Source organism: Ornithodoros turicata, chromosome 1, assembly GCF_037126465.1.
Source record: "Ornithodoros turicata isolate Travis chromosome 1, ASM3712646v1, whole genome shotgun sequence".
Classification (NCBI taxonomy): Eukaryota; Metazoa; Arthropoda; class Arachnida; order Ixodida; family Argasidae; genus Ornithodoros; species Ornithodoros turicata.
In genome coordinates, this window is record NC_088201.1 from 41,742,039 (window position 1) to 41,765,527 (window position 23,489).

General features: G+C 47.2%; 1 protein-coding gene and 1 long non-coding RNA gene across 2 annotated transcripts in view; one reads left to right on the forward strand and one right to left on the reverse strand.

Moving 5' to 3' along the window:
• Positions 1 to 11,888: 11,888 nt before the first annotated feature.
• LOC135398517 (uncharacterized) lies at positions 11,889 to 13,247 on the forward strand. The gene is made up of 2 exons (XR_010424107.1): positions 11,889 to 12,032; positions 12,806 to 13,247. It is a non-coding gene; the product is annotated as an uncharacterized LOC135398517 (long non-coding RNA).
• A 2,878-nt stretch (positions 13,248 to 16,125) lies between these two features.
• The window catches only part of LOC135378092 (protein big brother-like), a 29,288-nt gene continuing 21,924 nt past the window's right edge, over positions 16,126 to 23,489 (reverse strand). The window contains exons 5-6 of the mRNA XM_064610959.1: positions 22,343 to 22,462; positions 16,126 to 17,762 (exon numbers count right to left, since the gene is read on the reverse strand). Of these exons, the coding sequence (XP_064467029.1) occupies positions 17,706 to 17,762; positions 22,343 to 22,462 (177 nt within the window). The 3' untranslated portion in view covers positions 16,126 to 17,705. The remainder of the gene's footprint in view (positions 17,763 to 22,342; positions 22,463 to 23,489) is intronic.

The window sequence follows — 23,489 nt, forward strand, 5'->3', positions numbered from 1 at the left end:
CATACCAGGAGCAAGGGCACTGTCCGGTATGGCATTTCATTTAAGATAGGCGTACGAGGTACAGTATTCTTATGCCCAGGTGCAGCTGAAATATGATGTCGTAATTATGCGTGAAATAACTTAGAACTGACGTCAGTATAGAGTATCTGCAATACGGCACTCTAAGTATGCACTTGGCTGTCTGTTACACAAACTTTGCAAAGCGTCACTGAATGAGCCGCAGCGGATGCCACTAAACATATGTGGTGCGTTTATGAAAATGTGGGCTTTTGTTGACGTAATGTCAACATCAATTTCCCCTTAAGTCAGCTTCCTTCCAGCTTAGTTTATGTTGTTGCTGCTGTTCTTGAGACCCTGTTTCGTGTGCATTTTTTCTTTTTCTTATTCTGAGGTTTTTCGTTATGATAGCTTTTTAATTAAAAAAAAATATGTCGGGAAGTGGGCTATCTGACACCTATTAGTAGTTACCTATTACTAGATCACTACTGGACACACACAGTACTAATGTGGAACAATACTATTGTGGTACTTCTCTTGTTGCTCATTTTCTAAATGACAAAGAGGAAATATATAGACTCAAACAATTTACAGGCAAAGACCTCTTTAGTTCTTTTTTGTCTAGTAATGACTGCAAAAGAAAATAAATTCGTGACGATCACTCAAGCGCCCAGGGTACTCCAGGACACTGGCGAAAAAGCTGTATTGGAAGTAAGCAGCCAATTAGCAGTTCGAAAGCGCTGAAAATTATTTTAACCATCCGTGATTGTGCTTGAGCTCGGCACTGAAGGGACAACAACGGGATACGAAGGATTGGCAAATGAATTTAGTTTATAGCAGTAATCATCACACTTGAGGATTTATTTATGATACGAGTGTTCACTCCGGGCCGCAATATTTTCAGTTTTATGAGACGCACTCGGTCTAAGCTACTCGCCTAGAGACATTTCATTACCTCGGCGTGTCACCTCCTGGAGCTCGACAATCATGCACAGGACAAAATGTGCATCCGAGGTCGCCCCATCTGATACATGAACACCCAATCATATAACTACTTTACTACACAGAAAGTTCGGTCCACAGCACGTCGCCACTTGACGCGGTCTGCCAGCTTTTCTTTCCTGCCGCATCATAAAGTTAATTTGAGCGCCCACAAAAACGCCATACACCCGTGGAGGGACCTATATCACCTCTGAGCAGTGCATTTAGAACCAACAACTAGCCGAGCGTAACTAAACGTATTCAACACTGGCAGCTCCACTGGAACCCGTGACTGCCGTCCCTATACCGGTCCACAACAGCGTGTGTTTATATAAATCCGTGCATCTGTATGGGCCGTGCTAATATTTCGCTCTGGCGAGCACTCATTTCATTAGCTGCAATTAGCACCTCGGTGCACGTGGCACTCTCGCCTGGAGGGCCCAGCGGCGCGGAAACTTCGATCAATGCGAGCATCCCAAAAACGGGGGGAAGCGCCGATTTCCGCTCCCGGCTGGTGGGGGTGTGCTAGAGATAAAAGTGCGGGAGCGATAATAGCCGTACACGGAAATAAAAGGTGAACGCCATATATTTATAATATCCGATTGATGCCCGGGCGAAAAGTCTCTCTTCTGATGCGGAGTGCCCTTTTCTTTTTTTCTCTCTCTATACGGTGTCGCTTCGCCGAATGATGAGTGGGATTCGCCATATGCACCCATCAGCTTTTGTTGAGCTGGCTGCGTTTCATTAATTTCGTTCTGGCGGCTTTATTGGGACCACCCTCAGCTAAAACTTCGCTCGGAGAGATGAGGCATATTTGGAAGCATTTTCTTTTTTCTTTCTTTCTGTCTCTCCGCTTGTGCCGTTCGCGTGGTTTGGAGCAACACTGAGGCTGAGGACGTAATCGAGTTTTGACGCCAACAATGAAAACAGGTGCATCTCTTGACTTTCATTGTCGTCCTGTTGGGGCCTAATGGCCCATCTGCACAGAAGGAGTACTTTTATAGCTCGAGGCTTCCAGAATATCAGAGGCCTTGATGCACATTATGATCTAATTCAATATTGTGTAATAGGATTTGTATCTTAACCCCTTAGATGACGTTGGCGAGCTTATGCGCGATATGGTGCCCTGAAGAGAACTCTGTAAAATATTGCCTGAAGCGCTTCCAATGAAAATTCAGAACTGCGTCCGGGGTCTTCACCTCGTTGCAATGAAATATAACCAGTGAAACCCATGGTCATATCTACGAATTTTAGACGTCGAAGCTCGCTCCAGACGGGCGTATTATTTCTGCTCCACAGAAAACTTGTTTCTTTTTGCACCAGTTTCTGACGACGTACGATTTCTATAATTTCACAAGTACCCTAACCAAATATGGCAGAGATGATACGGAACAGAATGTTCCAGAAGATGTTCCAGATGTTACAGTCGATGTTCTGGAGGAAGCTTGCCTCAAGTGGGTCATGGGAAAGAACGTGACGTGACAACAATAGGTGGATCACCTTCTTGGAATATCGGAACAAATTTCAAGGAATATACAAAGGGATGGAATGTCCATCTTTCACCCACCCACCCGCAGTACCACGACTGTCCGTTGTCTCTTTGGTCCTTTCGCTTTTGCGTGAAACCCTTAAATGCCTCACCAATAAGTCCTAGGAAGATTTCTGCCTAAGATATGGAAGTCTGCAGCATATAATTCCGATATTAAAACCAGGAAAGTCACCAAAAGATCTGACGCCGTTTCGCCCCATTAGTCTCAGTAGCAGCCTGGTTAATGTCATGAAAAGTTTAATCTTGAACCGCACAGACTGGTCCCTGGAGTCGTGGAACCTATCACTCCCGGCAGTGGCAAGATTCTGAAACGCTTGCTGCACAATAGATCGCCTTTTTAAATGTGGTAACTAGGGTCTCCGTTGAGCACAAAATAATTATGGAAGCGAGCTGGTGTAAGTATAACGTAGGCAGTATATATCTGAGTTTGGAATGAAGAGAAGGGGACGAACAAACAAACGTGCAACGCAAGACAAGACTCGAAACGATACGTTTGTTTGTTCTGACAAAATGGCGTAGATGCAGGCTATAGCTGGTGGATGAACTCCATAATGAAAAAGCCTGAGTCTGGGCACACATGGGGACGACACACACGAGACACGTTTGTTCGTGTTTGTTCGTCCCCTTGTCTTCACCTCCGAACTCTGGGGTTTCTGGATTTTGGAATTTATTTTTACGGAAATTCGACGGATGTTTATCTGCATCCATTTCGTATGGAGAAATGTTCCAGCAATAGACACAAAATAGAGAAAAACGCGTAGAACAAGTGCACACAGGTATACTGATGCATACCTATAGTGTTGTGCTATCGTCCAATATGACAACTCCCTCATTCAAATTCGAAACGCGCAGTTTCGAGAATGCTCACTCTACATTTACACTATAGAAACTGGTATGGCAACTGGATGTTGAGGGCACATTTGGACAATTTGATGATTGTGGCCACGGTCGAGCATGGCAATCCCAAAACAGAGTGGGGATAATAGCTGGGCAAGCACAGAGGACGTACTATGAAGAGTGTTGTTTGAGATCATCCAATAAGGAATCGTCGAACGTGACATCTGAGAACATTTCCTTGTGCGAAATTTTGATTTCATTTTTCCGGCATTTTGAACGAGGAAATGAATCGCTCCCTGACAGTCCCCATCGCTAACGGAGTACATTTGGCAACGTAAGGAGAGGTATCCGTTTCTTTTTTTTTTTTTTTATGCGCCGAATTTGCGGAACGGTGTTTTTCGGTAAATAAGGCAATACCCAATGGTAACCCGCGTGAAATAGACAAGAGCGGAAGGGTAACTAACGGTCTTAGACATAAGTTGAACGTATGACACGACAAATCACATCAAGCTGTGAGGCGCTTGTGTGAAACTGTGAGACGTCTTCCGATGCTCATAAAGAGTTCGCGGACGTATGCCGTGTCAACCTTGGATAGTTTTGCGCGAAATGCAGTGAGGGGAGTAAGACAATGTTCTCGGAGGGGCTAAGAGAGTGCGCTACGTGTCGTTTTCCTCCAGAGCTGCTGCCCAGGAGAACTATTCTGTTCACCGTTTTTCTCGGTTGATCCGCGTACCCTCTGACATACTTCGGTGCAGTTTTCTATGCGGATGGACTTGGAAACATAGAGCAACCGAGCAACTTACCTTTATCCACTGTCAGTAATCCCTGCCTCTCACAAAACCTGCACATGTACGTCATTTGCGTGTGTATTCCGGTAAAATCCGCTAGTCCCCTCTCAGTCGTTGGTGAAAATATAGGTGTTTCCCGCATTGAACGCAGTCACGTTAAAGCCTCCCGAGAAACGGGACGATGTCTGAGGTCGAAAGTCGCGTCAAAATTGTCTGCATAAGGTGCGCACGGAAGCAGGGGTGCATTGGGTCCATTACACTGCATGCTGTTGATAGAGAAGAAAATGTTTAGTGGAGATTCCACGTCATCGGTGGAAAGTATCTTTGGGCCTCTGTACAAAATATTAATGAAAGACATTCGAGATGGAATGCAAGTACCCTGCGTCGGAAAACAGTCGGCTACGGTAGAAGATGCAAACGGAAGTGTGTATCCGGAGTATAGGACACTCGAGATACTACAGCTCTGCTTATTGTCGACTTTCTATTAGGACCGTGCCTACACCCGTTCCTTCGGCTTCCGGGTGGTCTCGTTGTTCTGCCTTCGTAACGCTTCCCCCTTTTCGATACCGCAGAACCCCGGCCCCATAACACTCCCATCAATAAATCGACGCCCGTCTAGATGCGCCGGGGGCTTGAGAAGTTTCAGGAATGACCTTTTCCCCGCGAAAAGGGTCGGTCTTTCCCCAGCGTTCTGTTTGCAGTAGAGTGAAAGACCAGGTATGGATAATGCAGCGGAAGGAAACCCGCGTACGAAGCACGTACACAACTCAATTGAGTCGTTGTACAATAGCTCTTGGACTCATAGTGTAGCCGTGCTTTGGAAAGAAAACACTGAGCAGGATTACCTGTGTGGCATCGTTCGATGAATACTCCTGTAGTGCGTTTACGTTTTATATCAGCTGCAAGAAGTATAGTCATAGTCTGCATAACATAGGCATCTGCGGCATGGGCGTTCCCAGGATTTTTTCCAAGGAGGGGCAAAGTGCTTCGGGGGGGGGGGGGGGCAAACGTGCACCCCCCCCTACTGCCACCTCTTTTTCTGGGCTGACGTTACGGACTGTGCAGCTGTTCAGAATTTCCTATTATGACATCTGAGACTAATCATTACGCCCTATGACTTAAGAGCGCACTATTTTCAGAAGCGACCTTGGAGCTCCATTGGAGGGGCCACGCCCCCCCCCCTTTACCCCCCTCTCGGTACGCCCATGATCTGCGGTACATGGTACATTTAGTACGTTCATATTACAACGTTCAATGTAATGTCCACTCGTATGGTCACATCGTTCCCTATTACGCGTTCCCTTTCTGTGTCAATCTTACTAGCAGCATTATATGCGGGAGTCTTTCTGGCCACAGCGGCCTCCAATCGGCGTTTAAATTGCCGTACAGGAGTATGATTTGCGGTTAAGCAATTTACTAAAAGTTTGCGAGCATTGAGGAAGACGACCTGAAATGTTGAAGCTGTTCAGTCCTCAGCTCCTCTTTTGATCTCATTAAGTCGCGCAAAGATAACAATAATACATTCTGTATCTGCATATATTTGCGAGGTATTTTTCATGCTAGGATATCACTTCTAACGAGTGATTCATTTCTTCAGTGCGCCTGCTGACACGGCGTGTCTCTTACGGACGATCATTTCTTCTTTTGCCATTGAGGAACTCCTGATGCTGCGCCTCCCGTGCTACAAGCGATTGCACCTCAGTTCCAATGAAGCCCATAGGCAGTGAGAAAGCGCGAGTAACGGGCGGCAAAGGCACCGATAATAACTGTGTCTTGGGACTATATATATACCCTCGTGCTGTAGTTCTGGTGCCTTCTTCTTCTTCGGCATACATATGCAGTGTGCTTGACTGCATATTGATGACTCCATCCAAAATGCAGTCTCCTCGTGAAGACAGGCAGACATTTCAATCTCGGAATGTGCACAAGCAGCCTGACGGTTATTGAGCCAACAAGATAAGGAAGAACCGGTGCGGCTCTGCGATAGTTTACCCCCTAATTTTCGTCACGCCAGAGCATAAATGCACCCTCCTAAGGTGCCACATTGGTAACGATCAGGCTCTGAAGCATACTGTAACACTTGTACTTCTACGGCTAGAGGCGCGAAGACGCGATAATTTTCTCCGAGTTACAACCAACTTATTATGCGTGGCTTTCCTCTGGTGTTACTAATCATATGTTCCGCGAGTCGTGCACGCAATTTAACGTTCAATGTGCGACAGCTCAGAAAGACGAGCACGCAAGGAAAGCGCTTTACGCTGTGACCCAACAGCAGAAGATCAACAACTATGTTCCTGCTGTATGGCTTTGTGCGTAAACGCGTTTTTACCCAGGGCCTTACTGAGTTCAAGGCAGTTCAAGCTCAAGACAGCGTTCTGGCACCGAAGCTCATTTCTGTTTTTTTTTTTTTTTTTTGCATTCAGGAATTAGTAAAGTCTTATCGATACTGCTGAAACGGGGCCAACTAAGTCGGCAAGAAGGCTAATTATGCGCATTGCACTGTTTTATACACGGAGCGAGACCCTGCATATAATTAGTATCTTTACCTATGTGCAAGCCGGCGGTGCTGCTGTGTTCTCCATCACCACTGCTCTTAAGGTTCGAAGGTGCTTGCTTTGCACAGTACAACACACGGAACAGGCGTGTACTTTCTTCAGTAAGAGTGCAGGACAGTGGCACAGGTGATACCGCATGCTGAACTCCCCTTGACGTGGGTGGGCAGTTTTTCCGCTGCACTCTTGGTAGCGTGACGCGTTACAAATGCGAAATTATTTTCGTTCAATGGAAAGTAGTTTGTTAGGCTGATTTATCTCGAATGTTACCTCAATCGCACGGAGCGTTATCTTAAAGTAGCAATAAAGTGACACGAAACTGTCCATCAGGAGCTACCATGCAAAATATTTTCGCTCTGCGGTGTATATATTATAACTGCGCAATCAAATTTACAAAAAAGAACAGAAAAACAGTCGGAGAAAGCAGCCGCGGCCGGCCGGCACAGTCCTCGCGTGACGTCGGCAAGTCCCCGTATACGTTTCTTTCTTCAGGCCTTGTACGCACGAGTTTGCCTGGTGATACCTAGGGGCTTTAGATATCATCACTCACCTGAGCTCAAACGGTAGCACGCGCAGTTAGTGGTTAGTACAGCCGGCCGTGTTAGCTCTGGAAGCGTGCTGCCCGCACGACGTTTACTTCAGGTGATAACCGCCTCTGACGGACAGTGGCAGCGGCAATGTGGCTTCGTGGGGTACTTAATTGTCCCTGAAAACTCTGAGCAAGCATTGCAAGATTTCTGCTGAGTCATGTTAACTGTTGCAGACCGGCTGCAGACAGCGCCGCGGTTCGATTATATTTTAAGTTAGGATAGACTTGCGTTATTCCTCATGACTCGCAGGCTTGGAATAAATTTTATAGTACTTGTTTTGTTGTTTGGTATTTGCAAGACAACTGCGTCGCGGGTTATCAGGGACACTTTGTAGATTATAAGCTTCACATTGCACGAGTGGGTTTACGCACCATCACGAGATGCAGTCAGATATATGATGAATCTTTTACAGTACATCACCCTAATTACACATTTACGTATACTTGACTGTTCCGAAATTAAAGCTGAAGCTTTGCAAATCCCGAACAGCAGCATTTTCTTTACTCACGTTATAAAGGTTGCGATACACTAATATTTCTGGTTGGCATCATACCCTCACAACACGCGATTCTGGCTTTCTGTCTCTGATTGAGCTCTTCTTTTCCGAATATTTCGACTGCTGCTGCATTTATTGTGATGCCACCCATTTCATGTGGAGCCCAACTGTTTGAGTCGGGGATAGAAAGAACGTACAAAACAGCACAAGAGCGCGTTCACCAACATTTTAAACAACAAAATACCACAGACATTTATACCGAACATGTCACAGATCATGAGTGTGTATGGAGCACTTGTCAGTTCAAGCCCCGATGATAAGTAAGAAGTGAACAACATGCGTGGGCGCCGCCAGGATTTTTTTCCAGGAAGGGGGGCCAGGGCAGAATGTTTCGGGTGGTGGTGCGTTAACTGCGCCCGCAACTACGTTGTCTTGGTTCAGAAACCCTACGTTTCTGGAAGCCGGGGGGGGGGGCAACGGCCCCCATTGCCCTCCCCTCGTGACCGCGCCCGTGACTGCCCCCCCCCCCCCATGACGAGCGCCCCTAACAACATGTACAGGTGCAGTGATCGTCAATGTGATCTGGCTACATCCAGTAGTCATGGTTCCAAGATTTGGTGTGTATGGCTTTTATTGCGGTCTTTTGCGGTCTGCGCTTGTTGTACTTTGATTTTCGTTAAAAGTGCCCTCAAAATTTTTGTAACCATGTATTTACTAAACTTGAGACACACACCTTGCCTAGATGGAAATTTCATTCCCGTCTGATACTTCTTCCACGTCAAATAATTTCAAACATTAATTGGCCCTTCGTAGTATTTGATTTCCCAAGAAGTCGTTTAGGGACTCGAACTTCTCACAGCCGGAGAAAACGCGATACATTTCCACACTGCGACACGCTGTATCTGGCCGTATCGGACTGACGATTCATACCTTGAGTTTGACGAGGACCGAAAGGGGGACACAGAGCCGTGTCGTCCTTTCAGTCTTCCTCAAACTCAAGGTATGAACCTTCAGTCCGCGTCACATCAGCTGACTTGCCTTATACTTCTTTCAACTCTACTGTATTGGACGTTGTAAAGGAACCAGTTGTTTCAATTTCTCCCGCACGCGGCGCTGACTCCCACCGACTGCAGCGCCTCCTGGTCCTGGCCGAGAGCTACAGGCCTGCGCCGGTACACGTCACGAGTCACATGCCAAGGGCTAGGCTACGTCACGACGTTCCCTCATTCTCCGATCTTTCCAAGAGTGGAGGATTTTTGAAACTTCCAAAAATCACCGGGTGTGCGGAACAGAGGCCTCGCGCTGCAAGTCACCTGCGGCCGTCGTTGTTTCTCAGGAGCTCATTTTATTCATTACAAAATACGTTGCAGTCAAAAAGATAAAAAAAGGAGGGAGGTCACCTCAGTGCGCCTTCAAACGTGGGGTTTGGCGAGCGCCACAAGACCTCTGCGTCCGAGCCCAAAGCTTTGCATCCAGCGGGGGAAATAGCCAGTCATGCAAGAATGTTAGATTAGCGTTCGGTTGTGCCAATTTTGCAACTCTGAAGATGGCGACTTGCGGGACCACTCGTATTCAGAATGAGAAGCATCACAGTAGAAGCTGAAAAAGGTAAATCCTTGTGGGACGCATATCCTCTGGGACGCAGCAGTTCTGCACAGGGTGTCGAACCGCAAAAAATATGGGTTCGGTTTGGGTTCGGGTTCGCGTTGTTTTGATTTCGTTCCGGTTCGGTTCCGGTTCGGCCACACCAAGAATCGAACCGGTTCGCGAACCGGTTCGCAGCCCCGAACCGGTTCGCGAACCGGTTCAACGCTTCCGTTTTATATGTTTCATAAAACTGCTTTTATCAGGAAATGCGTGGCTAATAGCTTACTGCTGTTGTCTGCATTGACGTCTCTAGCGGTGAGGTAGCCCTTTAGCGAGAGAAATGAGGAATGGATGAACACTTATTGCAAATAGAGTCCACGCTGTTGAAGCGGTGTAGTCCTGCTACTTTCTGTTCCCAAAATCTCTTTTTTCACACGCACAGTGCCAGCAAGATACACTTAAAGGAAGCCTAATAAGATGGACAGCGTAATATAGACGACAGTACTAGCCGGCACACTGCCTTCGCAACGTGAATCGATCTGAAACCGTACTGAAGCATGTCGAAAATAAGCCTGCCAGCCTTACTCTGTCCGAGCTCACAGCAGTGTACTAGTTAATCCACAACACAAAGGCAATATGTCACGACACAACTGCACTACCAATAAGCAGAACTACATTTACTTTTCAAGCCACGACCAATCAAACAGGCACCGTTCTGCGTACGCTCCTTCTCCACTTCTCATGTTTCTGACTTGTTTAATTTGTACTGCTCACGTGTAAAGGGAAATCTTGGGCGCTTATTTGAGCGCATATTCGTCCTGTAGAGCTACATAACTGGCGTACTCCATTCCTGTTTCCTTCGTCCGCGTGGCAGCTCGTCTCTGAAGAGTAGATGCCGCACCGCGTGCGTGGGGCGCTAGCCGCGGCGCTCACGAGGACAACTGCGCTTCAACATGTTAAAAAGACGCTGAAAGTATACTTACTATACGTCGTCATCTCACTGCTAGGTGAAAATTTCTGAAATCCATGATATAGGCGCGTGATGATGATACGAATGTGTCTTCGTTCGGGGATAGAGAGGAACTCTTATGCTGACTTCTTTTATGTCCGAACCGTTTTGTTGCGAACCGGTTACCGCTATTATTTTTTATGGTTCTGTTCCGGTTCGGGTTCAACAGTATCATGAAAATTTCGGTTCGGGTTCGGTTCCGGCAAAAATAACGGTTCGGGTACGGTTTTCGGTTCGGGTTCGGTTCGACACCCTGGTTCTGCATGTAAAAAAGAAAAAAAAGTGAATATAGACAAAATTCAAAAACGCCGTCAAGTCCACGAAGGAGGTAGTCAGAATAAAATTCCAACGGTTAGGAGCATCTAGGTTTAATGGCGAGCTTTGGTGCAGAATCTGCACGTCACCTGAGGAAGTGTAGATTCTGAAGGCTCGTGAAGGCACGAAGGCTCGTCATTAAACCTAGATGCTCCTAACCCTTTGAATTAAAAAAAAGCACTAATTCAATGGTGCAGCATTGCAAACGATCGACGAGAACGTCAGCTTGAGCGGTGCGTTCGCTCCGTGTAATGTGTACTTCATGAAGTCCAATAACGGAACGACATCATAATAAGTCGTGTCGTATGAGAACCCATGCTGTAGTGTGTCGTGCTTGGCTATCAATACGTTGCCATTTACAGTACGCATAGAAAGACTGTAGGATTGGTGAAAACTATACTGACGGCAGGTCGTCCACCCCCACTGTGGAAATTCGACTCGCAGTCGGCCATGGCGTTTTTCAGCAGCGGTGCGGAATGCCAGAGTGGGAAATTTCGAGTGTGAGAAGCTTGGCAGAACGGATTTCCAGATGAGAAGCAGATCGGAAGCCAGCCGTTGGGGAAACCTGCTTTGACCCAAAAGCCGATTGGATTCGAACTTTGCGTACTTCCTCTATTTTCCTCGTCCAGTGGTATCCAACGGAGCCATAAATTTTGGGGTCATCCCGTAGTGGGAATAGTGACACCACAAAGGTGTCATCCGAGGGGTTGGAAAGGTGGTCAGAGCCAAAGAAACTGCCTGTTCTTCTGGAAGTCCATTACTCTCAGCTGATTATGTCATTAATCTCAGGTAGTGAATAGTGATTGTGAGGTGCAGAAAGGAGCATTGGGGGAATCTGTCACCTCAGCGGGCGACAGGGGGCGGGTGCATGTCCCAGCTGCGAGCCCAAGAGCACAATAGGAAGAAGCCTGGAATTAAGCCGCAGGAGGCCCCTCCACACAAAGAGCTGAAGCGGACTATTGTGATCCCCATCACTGGGGCTGGATTCACTCACGGGGACCGTCATCAATGCCTCTAAGGACGAAGTAACCTTTTCAATATATTGCAGACTGAACAAATTTCACGATTTACCGATGGAATGTGCAATGCTCATTCTATTAAGTAAAGAAGTTGACGAAAGGTAAACCCTTGTGATGTGATGTGATAGAACAAGGAGAAGAAGAAGAAAAAAGGGGGGAGGGGTAAGTGCGGTGATCAGAATCTGTTTTTCTTTACGGTCTTATTATGCTAAGGCCTGTGCCCGTCTGAAATGTGACATCCGTGGAAACGAATAGGCGGTTCAGGCAGCCCGAGACGCGCACCAGAAAAGGCCTTTTCGTAAAATCTACTTGGTAAGTTCAGTTCGAGACCGGCTTGCTCAGACCATGTGTGTGGCTGAGACATGCAATACTCGTTCTTTGCAAGAATCTACCCCAACTGCACTTGTCTACCCTGTAAGGTGCCACGGTCCAAGAGTCCGCAACTCATCTTCTGAGGCTCAATGTTCTGTTAGTAGCAGCATCCCTGTTCAAGATCGCGGAGTCACTGGAACACGGAATTGTCTAACTTGTAGAACACCGGAGGGCGCGAAGCACCTGCTGGTGCACTGCAGACACTTCACGTGTAGCCGTCAGTCTCTGAAGCCCTGGCTAGGCTGGGCCGTCGACCACTGAGTATGGAGAAGGTGCTGAGGAACTCGTCAGATCAGAAAAGACAACCCGTACTCTGCGCCCTGCACTCTAAAAACAGACCTTCACTGCAGAACACGTTCCTAGCCAACCATAATTCCGAATAACATCGTTCTCTCCCCCGATTTGTTGAAAACGGGAGGTATACGCATTTTTGTGACACTTATGGCGTATGACCGGCACTCTCCTGAAATCAGAAGCCATAACTATCATTTGGCGCAATGGTTGACGCAGACCCTGTTGTGTGTGTGTGTGCGCGTGTGTGTGTGCGTGCGTGTGTGCGTGCGTGCGTGTGTGTGCGTGCGCGTGCGGGTGTGCGTGTGTGTGTGTGTGTGTACACGGTGTGTAACGCGCGCGCGCGTTCCACAGTTCTGTCAGAGCGGCTATCTAATACACGTACCTAATGGTCTTTACCTTTTACCTTTACCGGTCTTCAGTCGCTGCTGGAACCAGAGTTGCGTGTGAAGGTGCTGAAGGTCTTCAATTTCTGGACAACCGGGCATTGCCAATGCTGTGGCAGTACTTCAGAGAGGCCTCATATGTGTGTCAGTAGGTCGACGATCCATGCCAGAAGTCTCATGTGACGGAGGAGTAGTTTGGTGAGGTGAGCATACGGCACCTTCACTGTCCGACTCAAAGTACTCACCTCAATCCAATCGAGTACCCTCTGGGATGAACTAGGCCATCAAGCACGTGAAAAAAAAAAAAAAAAAAAAAATAAAACACCCGAAACAAGGCTGTTCTAGCAGCCGGTACAAGCAAGGTACAACCGGAACTTTACAGCAAGTTACTGGTGAGAATTCCACGAAGACTGGGTGCCGCCACCAAAGCCGAACAGCAGACAGTACTAGCTATCTTGAAAATAAAGGCTATGTAGTATGTTGTGAGAAAGGTGTCCGGATAATTGCGATGGGACCCTCTACTTCGCTGTTCGACATATAGGTTCCCCACCGGCGGTTGCCCGACACCGCGCGAAGCATCTAGACGGAGAGACACAGTTCTGTTAGCGCCAACTGCCATTTTTACTTTCGGCATCGGAGCGATCTGTCATTGAGAAAAAAGTGCACGTAACTTTACCAAAGCGCATCATTCGGCCGTCATCAATACCCTTCCTCACCAGTGGTGTAGCTTATTAAGTTGGTCGTATCCGTTTGTCGAATACCGTTTATCGTCTTTACCGCACTTCATTGCTCCTATATCAGCGCCTGTTTTATGATCAAACATCTCGCCCTAACGGACTACGTTCCACAGTTCTATCAGAGCGGCTATCTAAAACACCTAACGTAAACAACTGTTGTCTTTACCAGTCTCCAGTCGCTACTGGAACCGGAGCCTAACTATTCGGCTACCGAGTTTGAGTGCACCGCCCTCACGTGGTCTGTAAAAGAAATTTCGTCCCACATTTATGCACGTATTTCGTTGTACTCCTACTCACGATACCTTATGCTGCTTGATAGAGATTAACAACATTTCCGCCCCCTGAGGGCGCTGGGTCTCCGTCTTCAAGAGTTCGACTTTACTATTGCAATCCCGGACGCAAACACCGCGACGCTGACGTCCCTTCCGACCCTGGCCTGCCCCCTACCGGAAATAGCGAGCAACCCTTGCGACGCCGTTATCCTCATTGATATCGGTTTCCATCTACTTGTCTTTGGGAACAACAGCTTAACGGTCCTCTTCTGGTTAGTAATTTGGACACAACACGGACTACACAAGATCCGTGTTCCGTCCCCTGCTCGATTCCCCTTCACGCTGCCCGCATACACCAACTCGCTTGCGTATTGCTTTTATGTTCGACATGCGTTATATGTTCTTGGATCAACTCCCTGGGTTATGTCGCCTTCCATGAATTTGGAAGTACCTTTCGTGTGGAGTCCTTGGAGAAGATGGCGGCGCACTCGAAATAGAAAAAAAGGGCAAGGGAGGGAGGGAGGGAGGGAGGGAGTGAAAGAGAAAAAAATTGAGAAAATTGGCACCATCAACGTGGAAACGGATACCACGTAAGGAACTCTGAACGTATGAACGTATATAGACACTTGGAGTGCAAACACTCAGATACGAAGAGTCACACAAAGTCACAACAGTCAAAAAAGAAAAGGAAAGAAACGCAAACAGAGGTCCAAAAGCCACAACTTATCGTCGGCACCAATTTCACACAGGAGCGAGACCAAGGCACGCAGCGCAAACTGACTTTCATGCGGGGGTCGGGCCCGGGACCCAGAACCGTACATAACCCAAGAGGGCGACTGTCTAGGGCCGCGAGCGAGCGCTGAAGTTTAGACCAGGCATCAGAGTATCGCGTGCACCACACCAGTATATGCTCTGACTCTTCGAGGACACCACAGTCAGAGCAGTTGGGCGAGTCCGCATTCCCTATCTTGTGAAGCAGCCGAGCAGTGTAGGGAACATTCAGGCTGGGCCGGTGGATAATAATGCACTCCATGGAAAGCGGAAGAGACTGAGGGGCGCGGAAACTTAACTCAGGGTCGATGGTAAACAGGCGAAAGGACCGTGCACTGCCAGAAGGCTGTCGAAGGGAACGTAGCATGCATTTCGCATCCGATCGCGAAAAGAACACCTTCCGTGTGGACGCAAGCTGGTGTGCCCGACACGCTGCAGCGTCAGCTGTGTCATTTCCTTGAATTGACTAGGAACCCACTGCAACAAGGTGCCATTCCGGAGGGACTCCATATCATACTCCATAAGCAGGGTAGTGCACCGGATCAAGAGAAAGCGGCACATGGCACAATTTAAGCTCATTCTACAAATCACACGACGGTACAGAGTGGAATGAAGAAGCTTCAAAATTCCCGATTGCAGCACTGACGACAGGAGAATGTAGAGTGGTTGCCACCCTTTCATATTAGCGGTTAGCGCTAGCATGTAAGCATTCTGTTGCACGCCAGAGAAAAGTGCGAAAATAATATGCCAAATACAGCGGGTTTACGAAGGGGCGCATTTAGAAATCAAGAGCTCCGCGAGGAAAATATGAGTCTGAAATATTTATGAACTACCGAATGGCCCCAAAAATCATCTTCTCTACAACCCCTCCACCCTCATCTTTCTTATTATCATCATCCCCACCTTCGCGCGAGCCATGACATTGCACTTGCACGCTAACGTGAGGGGAACTATGGCATGTGCGCAGACGTCGCTATACGGTAGCGATGAAGCCATTATTTTCTTCCTGGTCAATGCCTTGGCTACCAAGAGCAAAAGTACACTCTGTTCCTTGCAGAAACTTGCACTTTGGTTGCTTCCTATACAGAAACACCATCTTGGGATGAAAACATCACCTCCTGAACTAGCAAGTACGGATGGAACTGCTACTCGCACAACGCTGATTTTAAATTATTTTTTTATCACAGAAACTGGGTGTTTTTTAGTGGCCACGTTAATAATCCGCGAAGGTTTTCGAACCAGCTTCGAAGAAAAAGTTTGCTAACCACAGCACTGTTCAGCGTTCGATACTGTGTACAGAAATGTATCTACTTACTACTGGTTCCAAGAGATACAAATATATACGAAGTTTTCTTGTGCTTTTCTCCGCCGTGTGTGATCAAAATTCATATTCAGGCTGGGTCTTTTAGTCATCCCACTGTCATCTTGCACTTTCGTATATGCTACCGCCTTCAACGAACAGACGCCGTACCATTTTTCTTGAGTCGTCATATTGTTTGTTTCTTCTTCATACCGTATGCGTATTTTACTGCGTTCTTATGCGCCCACGAACTCACCAAAAACACAAGAGTCAACGACGTTTTGAAATACCTTTATACAATACGTCTCGTGTACAATCAGGAAATACACGTAGTACCCAGACTAGACTGTGTTCTTCATTGCTTCTCGCTTTTGCACTGTACAGACAAAATCCAACATCCTTTCAAAAAGCAAAAACCGCAAGCAGTTATAATATTCTCTGGCTATAAGAAATAAACCTGCATTGAAATACGTATGAAGCACATCCACCCGCTTTCATGCGGAACGTATGCAGCAAGAAGTAACATATGGAAGCGGGAAACAAATGTAAGGCAGGATTAACCAAAGGTCCAACCTCTCGTTTGCTCGACGTAAGCCGTAAGCTATATTAACAATATCTACATGAGACTTGGATGAGCACATTTGTAATGACGACAGCAGCATATAGGTACAGGGTTGCACCGTCTGATAAATCCCTGACACCACTGAAATTCTTCCTTAACGGAGCGCACGAATGCGGGCTTTCCTTGAACCTACAGGTAAATATCAGTTTGATGCAGAAAATGACAGAAATAATAAATAAGGGTAACACCCGCGTGATTATGTTTCTTACTGAACACTTCCAAGGTGAATAAGGTAAAGAAGTAAACCGAGAGAAAATTCAACCCAATAATGCGATCACCAAGTCCTGAGGGTCAATATAAAGCAGTAGTGGGAGGCGCCCCCACGCACCGAATTAATTCTGTGCAAACAGGCCGTATTGATCCATGGTGAGTGATTAGGTTTTACACACTTGCTCCCGATCGCTAACATGACAGATGCACTCGTGCAACTGAAAAGTTCAGAGAACCTTTTTGTTCTAGAAAAGTTCAGAACAGAAGGACGGCATTTTTAAACGAGAAGAACTGCCACTACATAAATACAGTATGGTACATACACGCCAGCACATTTTCTGCACTGCCCTATCACATCACTGCCGTTTTCAAACTCTTCACATATGCAAAGTAGCCGTCAGCATGTACAACCTTTCTTGAAAATGGTAGAACCTGCAAGCCATGGTAATGTCAAATGGTAATGATTTCTCCCGTGACTTTTTCCTTTCTATCTTTTCTTTTTCTTTTCAGCACGCGTAAACAAAGTTCTCTGGTTATATGTGAGCTTAATGCCAAAAATGCTAACGGTTAAAATGATACATGGGTTTGTAACATGCACGCATAGCACATACAAAATGCCCACATCCGTTCCAAGGTGAAACAAGATCGGCAAACTATAGGTCCGTTGCCGTACATAGGAAAGGCAGGGATGCACGGTGATCATTACCACGCGTTCCAGAGTGATAGAATGTAAGGGAAGATGGTGAATGACTTTAGAATCTGGATAATTATCACAAAAACGTCCGATTCGACAGCAGCAGTATCAAAGGACGAAGTGGGTTCGGACGCCGTCCTCAACATGAGCAGCAGAAGTTGGTGAGCAGTGAGTTCATGCGTCAGCGACGAGGAACCCATTGCGCAGTGATCGAGACAGTAGGTTTGCTGTCGTACTTCTGTCTCCAGCCAGAAAATGGCAGCCCCCACGTGGTAGCGGCACACGGTCACCGATGCTGAAAGATAGGCGGGCTGCGGCGATGGCTCGTGCTCAATTGCTGGCGGATCCAGCGCGGTCCGGACTCAGTTCCTGGTGCTTTCTTCGTGCCTGGAAGGAAGAGAGAAAAAGCCGTGAGCATTAATCTGGAGTACTAATTAGCAACGGAATGAGTGAGCGTAAGTGGTTCTCACTTAGTCAGCGCTATTTCTATAGCATGACATTTCAAATGTTTATCGTAGCTCACGCCTAATGGCATCGGGGAAAAAAAAGGATCCCATGCGTCGCTGGCGGCAGCCATATGGGAGCAGCTATACACAAAAAATGAGAATGTCAGGATTACGCGGCCAATGATCACAATAGGAAGCGGCGGTGACGGCGAATGACAGCGACGGTTGCACGGCTACCCTCCCGGGTTAATCTTATAGGCAACGCTTCGACGCTGCCTGGAACTAACGGGCTTACAGTGCTGGGAAGCCCCGTGTTTGACCCCCTACTCTTTACAAACACCTTTTGCGTGCACTGTAACAAAATATATGTGTCTGAGCTTTGTCGGCCACTGGTATGATTATAAAGGGAAGCGGGGTGAAGACCCGGCGAGTGCCCACTAACAATTCCGTCTACCTCTACACAGCCGTCCATACGTCAGCTCGCTAGGAATGGCAAGTCGGTTCCAACGTGAATAACCGGTGAGCGACATCCGCACTTCTTCATATTATATAGTTCATGTTCGTATCATCCCTGGCAGTATTACTGCGAGTGCGATCGACTTGTTGCTACAGTTACAACGAGACCAGGTTATCTGACGAGGCCTGAAGTATTGTTTTTCCATTTTGTTTCACTGCATCCCATATTAGAGCACCACAAGGCTCTTGGTTCCCACTTGTGCACGCTGTCCTTCTAAATTGCTGTCACAGCTGCTCTACGAAGGGCCACAGGGGTCCCTGACAATGTGGCGAACAGTTAATTGATATTCGCACAACAATAATCTGAAGCAAAAAGTGCTACATATGTTATTCTAGTCTATTACCCCGGATGATATACATATCCACTGCGTATTTACTGTTTACACAAGAAGAAGAAAAAAAAGCGGTCCTCTACTCTCAAAATGGGCTCTGAAATGTGCGTGCTGGTCGAAATTTGAGGAGTTTCGAAAGGGAACCAAATAAGCTGCCACTTTTGTTTACGTGTTTATATTAGCGAAGAGAAGCCGCCCTGGCATCTCTTGTCAGCACACACGTGCCGCACAGACGCCAAGCGAGTCCGAACGGGCGGCCGCGCTCTTCAGAACAACTATCATTCGGGCTTTTCCTGCAATAGAATCGAAACTGGCCTTGAGCCAACGCTCGTGTGAAATGCACGAGTGGGACACGATGTGAAATGCCGAGCAGAAGGGGAGGAAAAAGCTTCGTGAATGGAGAAAAAAGGACGGACCGACGGCATTGTTGCGTGGGTGGCGCTGTTCGGGCTAAATGAGTGGACGTTGGCCATATCAGCTATGTCCAGCACATAACGCAGCACCAATATAATGCACGGGCACAGGACCGGGCAGAGAATAGTACAGGTCCTATAGGAGCAAGTGCCGTGGGAAACTGCATGTGCACCACTATGTCTGACCAACGGCGGCAATTGACTCAGTGGTGTGCACAAAACACTATTATCTTACATTGTGCAAGAAACGCAGGACAATTCACGTCCTGTAATTCCGCTCCATGGACTATATGGACTATGGGCCATATCCTATATGGACTAACCATGGATTTATGGACTATATAGCACTGCTGTAGCGGCATACGCTTCTAGTCGCAGTGGTTATGATGTATGGCACACAAATAACACAATATCTGGCACGGAAGCACGATGTTTTAGCGAGAAGTCCCGTCAGCATTCATCCACAGACAAATTAGACCTTGCTTGCACTCGTATTTTGGTTCCGGATGCGCGCAATAAATCGGCTTCATACGCAAAAAACGCCGGATTATCGCGCAGATAGATACGTTAATCCGACTTTTGTGCAACTTGCCCGGCAACATATGCATCTAACGCCGCCAGGTGGGAAGTGACGGCACACAATAAGGAAACCCTGGGGATCGACGCACGAGCTGGTCCTGTATAGTCCTCGTAGCAACGCTCCCTATATATGTGTTTATGTGGCTTATGCATACGAACATGTAACAGCGCAATATTACAATTAATGCATATGTTGCGCAAATTTGTACTTGAGCAGAAACACGAATGTGCTTCTAAATATAACCGCTGTTTGGATTTGAAGCCCATACACTAATAGAGCAAGGAATGAAAACAATTAAAAGTAGTATACTTATTTGTCAACACGTGCAGTTTAGCCTGCAGAAGCACATTGTGCATCGCTCAACTTCATGTAAGCGTGTTCATAGAAGAAATATGGTAATTTTTATCGCTTTCCGTCATTTCGTTTTGCGTCAGACGTTTTCTCGCATAGCTTTTCGAAGTGAACGGAAGGCAACTTGACGGGTACCTTGTGCAGGTGTTCCGCACGATAATTGTTCAATATGTTCGATCTATTAGAGGAGCTTCGCAGAGGGGCTTCCTGAATAGAAAAGTGCTTTTACCGGATGCGCCGTCCTTTGGCGTGGGGGATATGCGCGAGCAAGTAGTAGACCTTTGGAAAAGGGTCCTCTTAACCTACTTGGAAAAGCTGCGGAATATACTACCTGAAAATCGAAAATGAACGTTCGTATCGGGAACGCTTTAACGTTAAAGGGGCTACGGATTAAAAATCATATTCCTCAGCCGCTCGTGCGGAAGGGATCGGGAGTCGTCGAGATACAAAGGGAACCTTTCAACGAGGCGGTCATATATTTGCCTAGAATCCATCTGCCAAAAATTGAAGCACTTCCGCGGTAATCTCGCAAAACGTAATTCGCATGGTACGAACACGGTGCTTCTACTCGGCAGGGCAAAGTTTCGATCACCGGGACTTATTCCTACTTGTTATGTTAGACTGGCCCCCATCAGTCTTCCTTCTCTTTACATCACACTAGTCCACGTTAACAACAGGCGAATTTCCAGGGCTCTTCTATTCTGTTATCGCGATGTGAGATGAATGTTACGCGGCAGTTTTAATCCGGATCGCCTGTTGCGAGGCATCTGGCGACACAGCCGTTACGTGTCAAAGGGTTCGGATTAGCCATCGAAGATATGGAGATGAGAACGCACGAACATGCGGGGGTGTCTTCTGCCGAAAACGGATCACACGCTGCAGCTGGGAACTGCACGGAACCCTTTTTAGAATGCTGTGGCCAAGTTGTCTCCTGCTGAGGGCTCCACGCTATTCCATCACCGCTATTCGCTCCAATCTCTTACCCTCTTTCATAAAATTAGGACAGAAAAAGAAAGAAAAGAATCTCGAGAAATTTATAGATTTTATGGCTCACTTTGATGCTGGAAAAGAACGGTCCGACGTTACTGGAAATTGTCAGAGACGTCTTTGAATGTGCTCCACTGTCCTAGATTCACTCATGGTATTTCCTTTACGCTGGATAAAGACATCAGTTAGCTCCCAACCTACTAAGGAGGTAACCAGCCCCGACGGAACCACGATGAAGACCTCGAAGGAGGTTTGCATTTTGCTCCGTGTACTTTATTCCGCTTCTGGTGCGTCAAGTGAATAAATAACGCAAATATTCCATTCGAGTATCTCTATTTTCTTAATGATCCCAGTTATGTGCCTATATCCGTTCTGATCGTAGCCCCAGTGCACCTCTTTTGTTGCTCCACCTCAATATACCTCCAATATGGGCGAGTAATATACTGACAGCAGCACATGTCCCAGTAGAACACGATCCGAGCAGAAAACGACAAAAAAGGAGGCCCAGAAGAGCTAGACAAACAAAAGGGGACGTACGTCATCCCCTTTGGATTCGTGCTCGTGCGGAAACAACGAGACCGGGATTTTTGCATGTTTGCTCCGGAATATGGCGCAAGACAGCTGAGAATCCGTCGGGCAGCTGCCATGAAAGAGTGCGATGCCGCGTGAAGCCTCCCCTTTTTTGGATTCGGAAAAAGCGACCCAAAATCGAGCGCATACAAAACACTTTTGCGTGGGGAGCCCAAGGGGTTGGTGAGACGATCAGGTGCGGCCCGAGTGGTCGAACGACAGATGCAAATGCAGCGATGGGTGCCCTGGTCACGTGGCTCGCTCAAAGGGTTGCCATTTCACGCATTTTTTTCCCCAACCACGCAGCATATTTTTTGCTCTCATCGACACACGATTCACGCCGTGCGTTGAATCAGATGGGAAAATTGGAAAAGGATGGCACGCGTTCCTCTGTCGGCGGTGGAAGCTGTTGTTGTTTGCAAGAAGGGTTGGAGAGCCGCGATCCGCACTCGTGAACCAATATGCTGACGACATCACCCTTGTTCGTAATTTGTGATCCGTGTATCCCGAAACCGGGAATCGCTCGATTTGATTGCTGCAGTTACGCATGCCCCCATGCATCGAGCAAGGGCCTTCGCTCTGCAGCATTCAGCATGTGGGTCGATCCCTCAAGAACCTCGATAGGACCACGATAGGTCCTAGGTCACGATAGAACCTCGATAGGTCAACGTGGACCGAAGGCGGTTCGGGACATTTCAATAGCGGCGCACTTGAAAGATTCTTAAGGTTAGGTGCCCCCACCCAAGACGAGTGGTACAACAAAGACACTCACCTCAAGCTCTGCTTCGGCCTGCCGCTCATGACGTGCCCGGAATGCGCGTTGCTTCTCTTCGAAATCTCGAAGCCTCTGATTGTAGCATTCGATCTGGTCTCTAAGCACAGCGTCTTCCAGCTAGAATGAAAATAACCAGACTGTTACGCACGGATATGTTTTATATATTGTGGCTAATTAATCCTAGCCTTGCCCATATAGTAACATGCGAGGCACATCTATTTGTATTGCACGAAATACCGAGGTTAAGAACCAGGTGCGTTGGTTACTACAGGGACAGCATTGAAACTTTTCCGTCACTATTTATTCGCTTCTTGATGAACAAAACAGTTCTAATCAGCTTAGCGAAGTCTGGGTCCCATTTTCCGTAGTTTTTACCGGGATTCGGAAGCCTCAATTCGTCAGGCTCTTCATGCTATATACCTATGGTCCCGAAGTGCATGAGCTCGCATTTCATATCGGGAGGCTCTACATAAAAAAAAGCGAACACAATGGAGGTACCGCTGAAAACCTGCCAGGTATATTCATGAACGATTGAGAACTCTTGGGAACCGTGTCGCATTTGCTTATTTTTGTTATTTCACAGCTGCACTCTAGGATGAGTCCGGCACCCTGTAATTAAGACGGGGACCTGCGTAAGGGTTTGCTGCAGCGCATACTTGACAGCCCTCTCACCATTTTTCCGAATGCCTACCTACGGCGATGTCGGATACAGAGATACGTTCAGACCATAATTAGCAGAACCGGTATGGATATGGAGCTGTGTGGATGCCTATCCTCTTGAATGTGGTTGGAGCGTGTCGTGTACAGATGTGCCGACCACAACTTGAATCATACTTTATGCGATGCGTCAATTTGCTTTTTGTTTTCGTTGTCACTCCATGCGGGTCTTGAAAAGGAGTTATGCGACGATGGGAAAAATACGAGATGGGAAAAGGCGAGGAGGTGCGCTTACTCCGAGATGTTACCGGGCAAATGTATAGCTATAGCCTGGAAAAGACTTCACGTGAGGGTGGTCTATAGACGCAAGAGGAGCAATAGCAAGTGGACATGTTGCACATCCTACACGGCGTTATTTTTTATTGTTATTATTATTATTTCTTTTAGCGTCATTTGCGTCGTTGCGGTCGCCAGCTGATAATCTTTG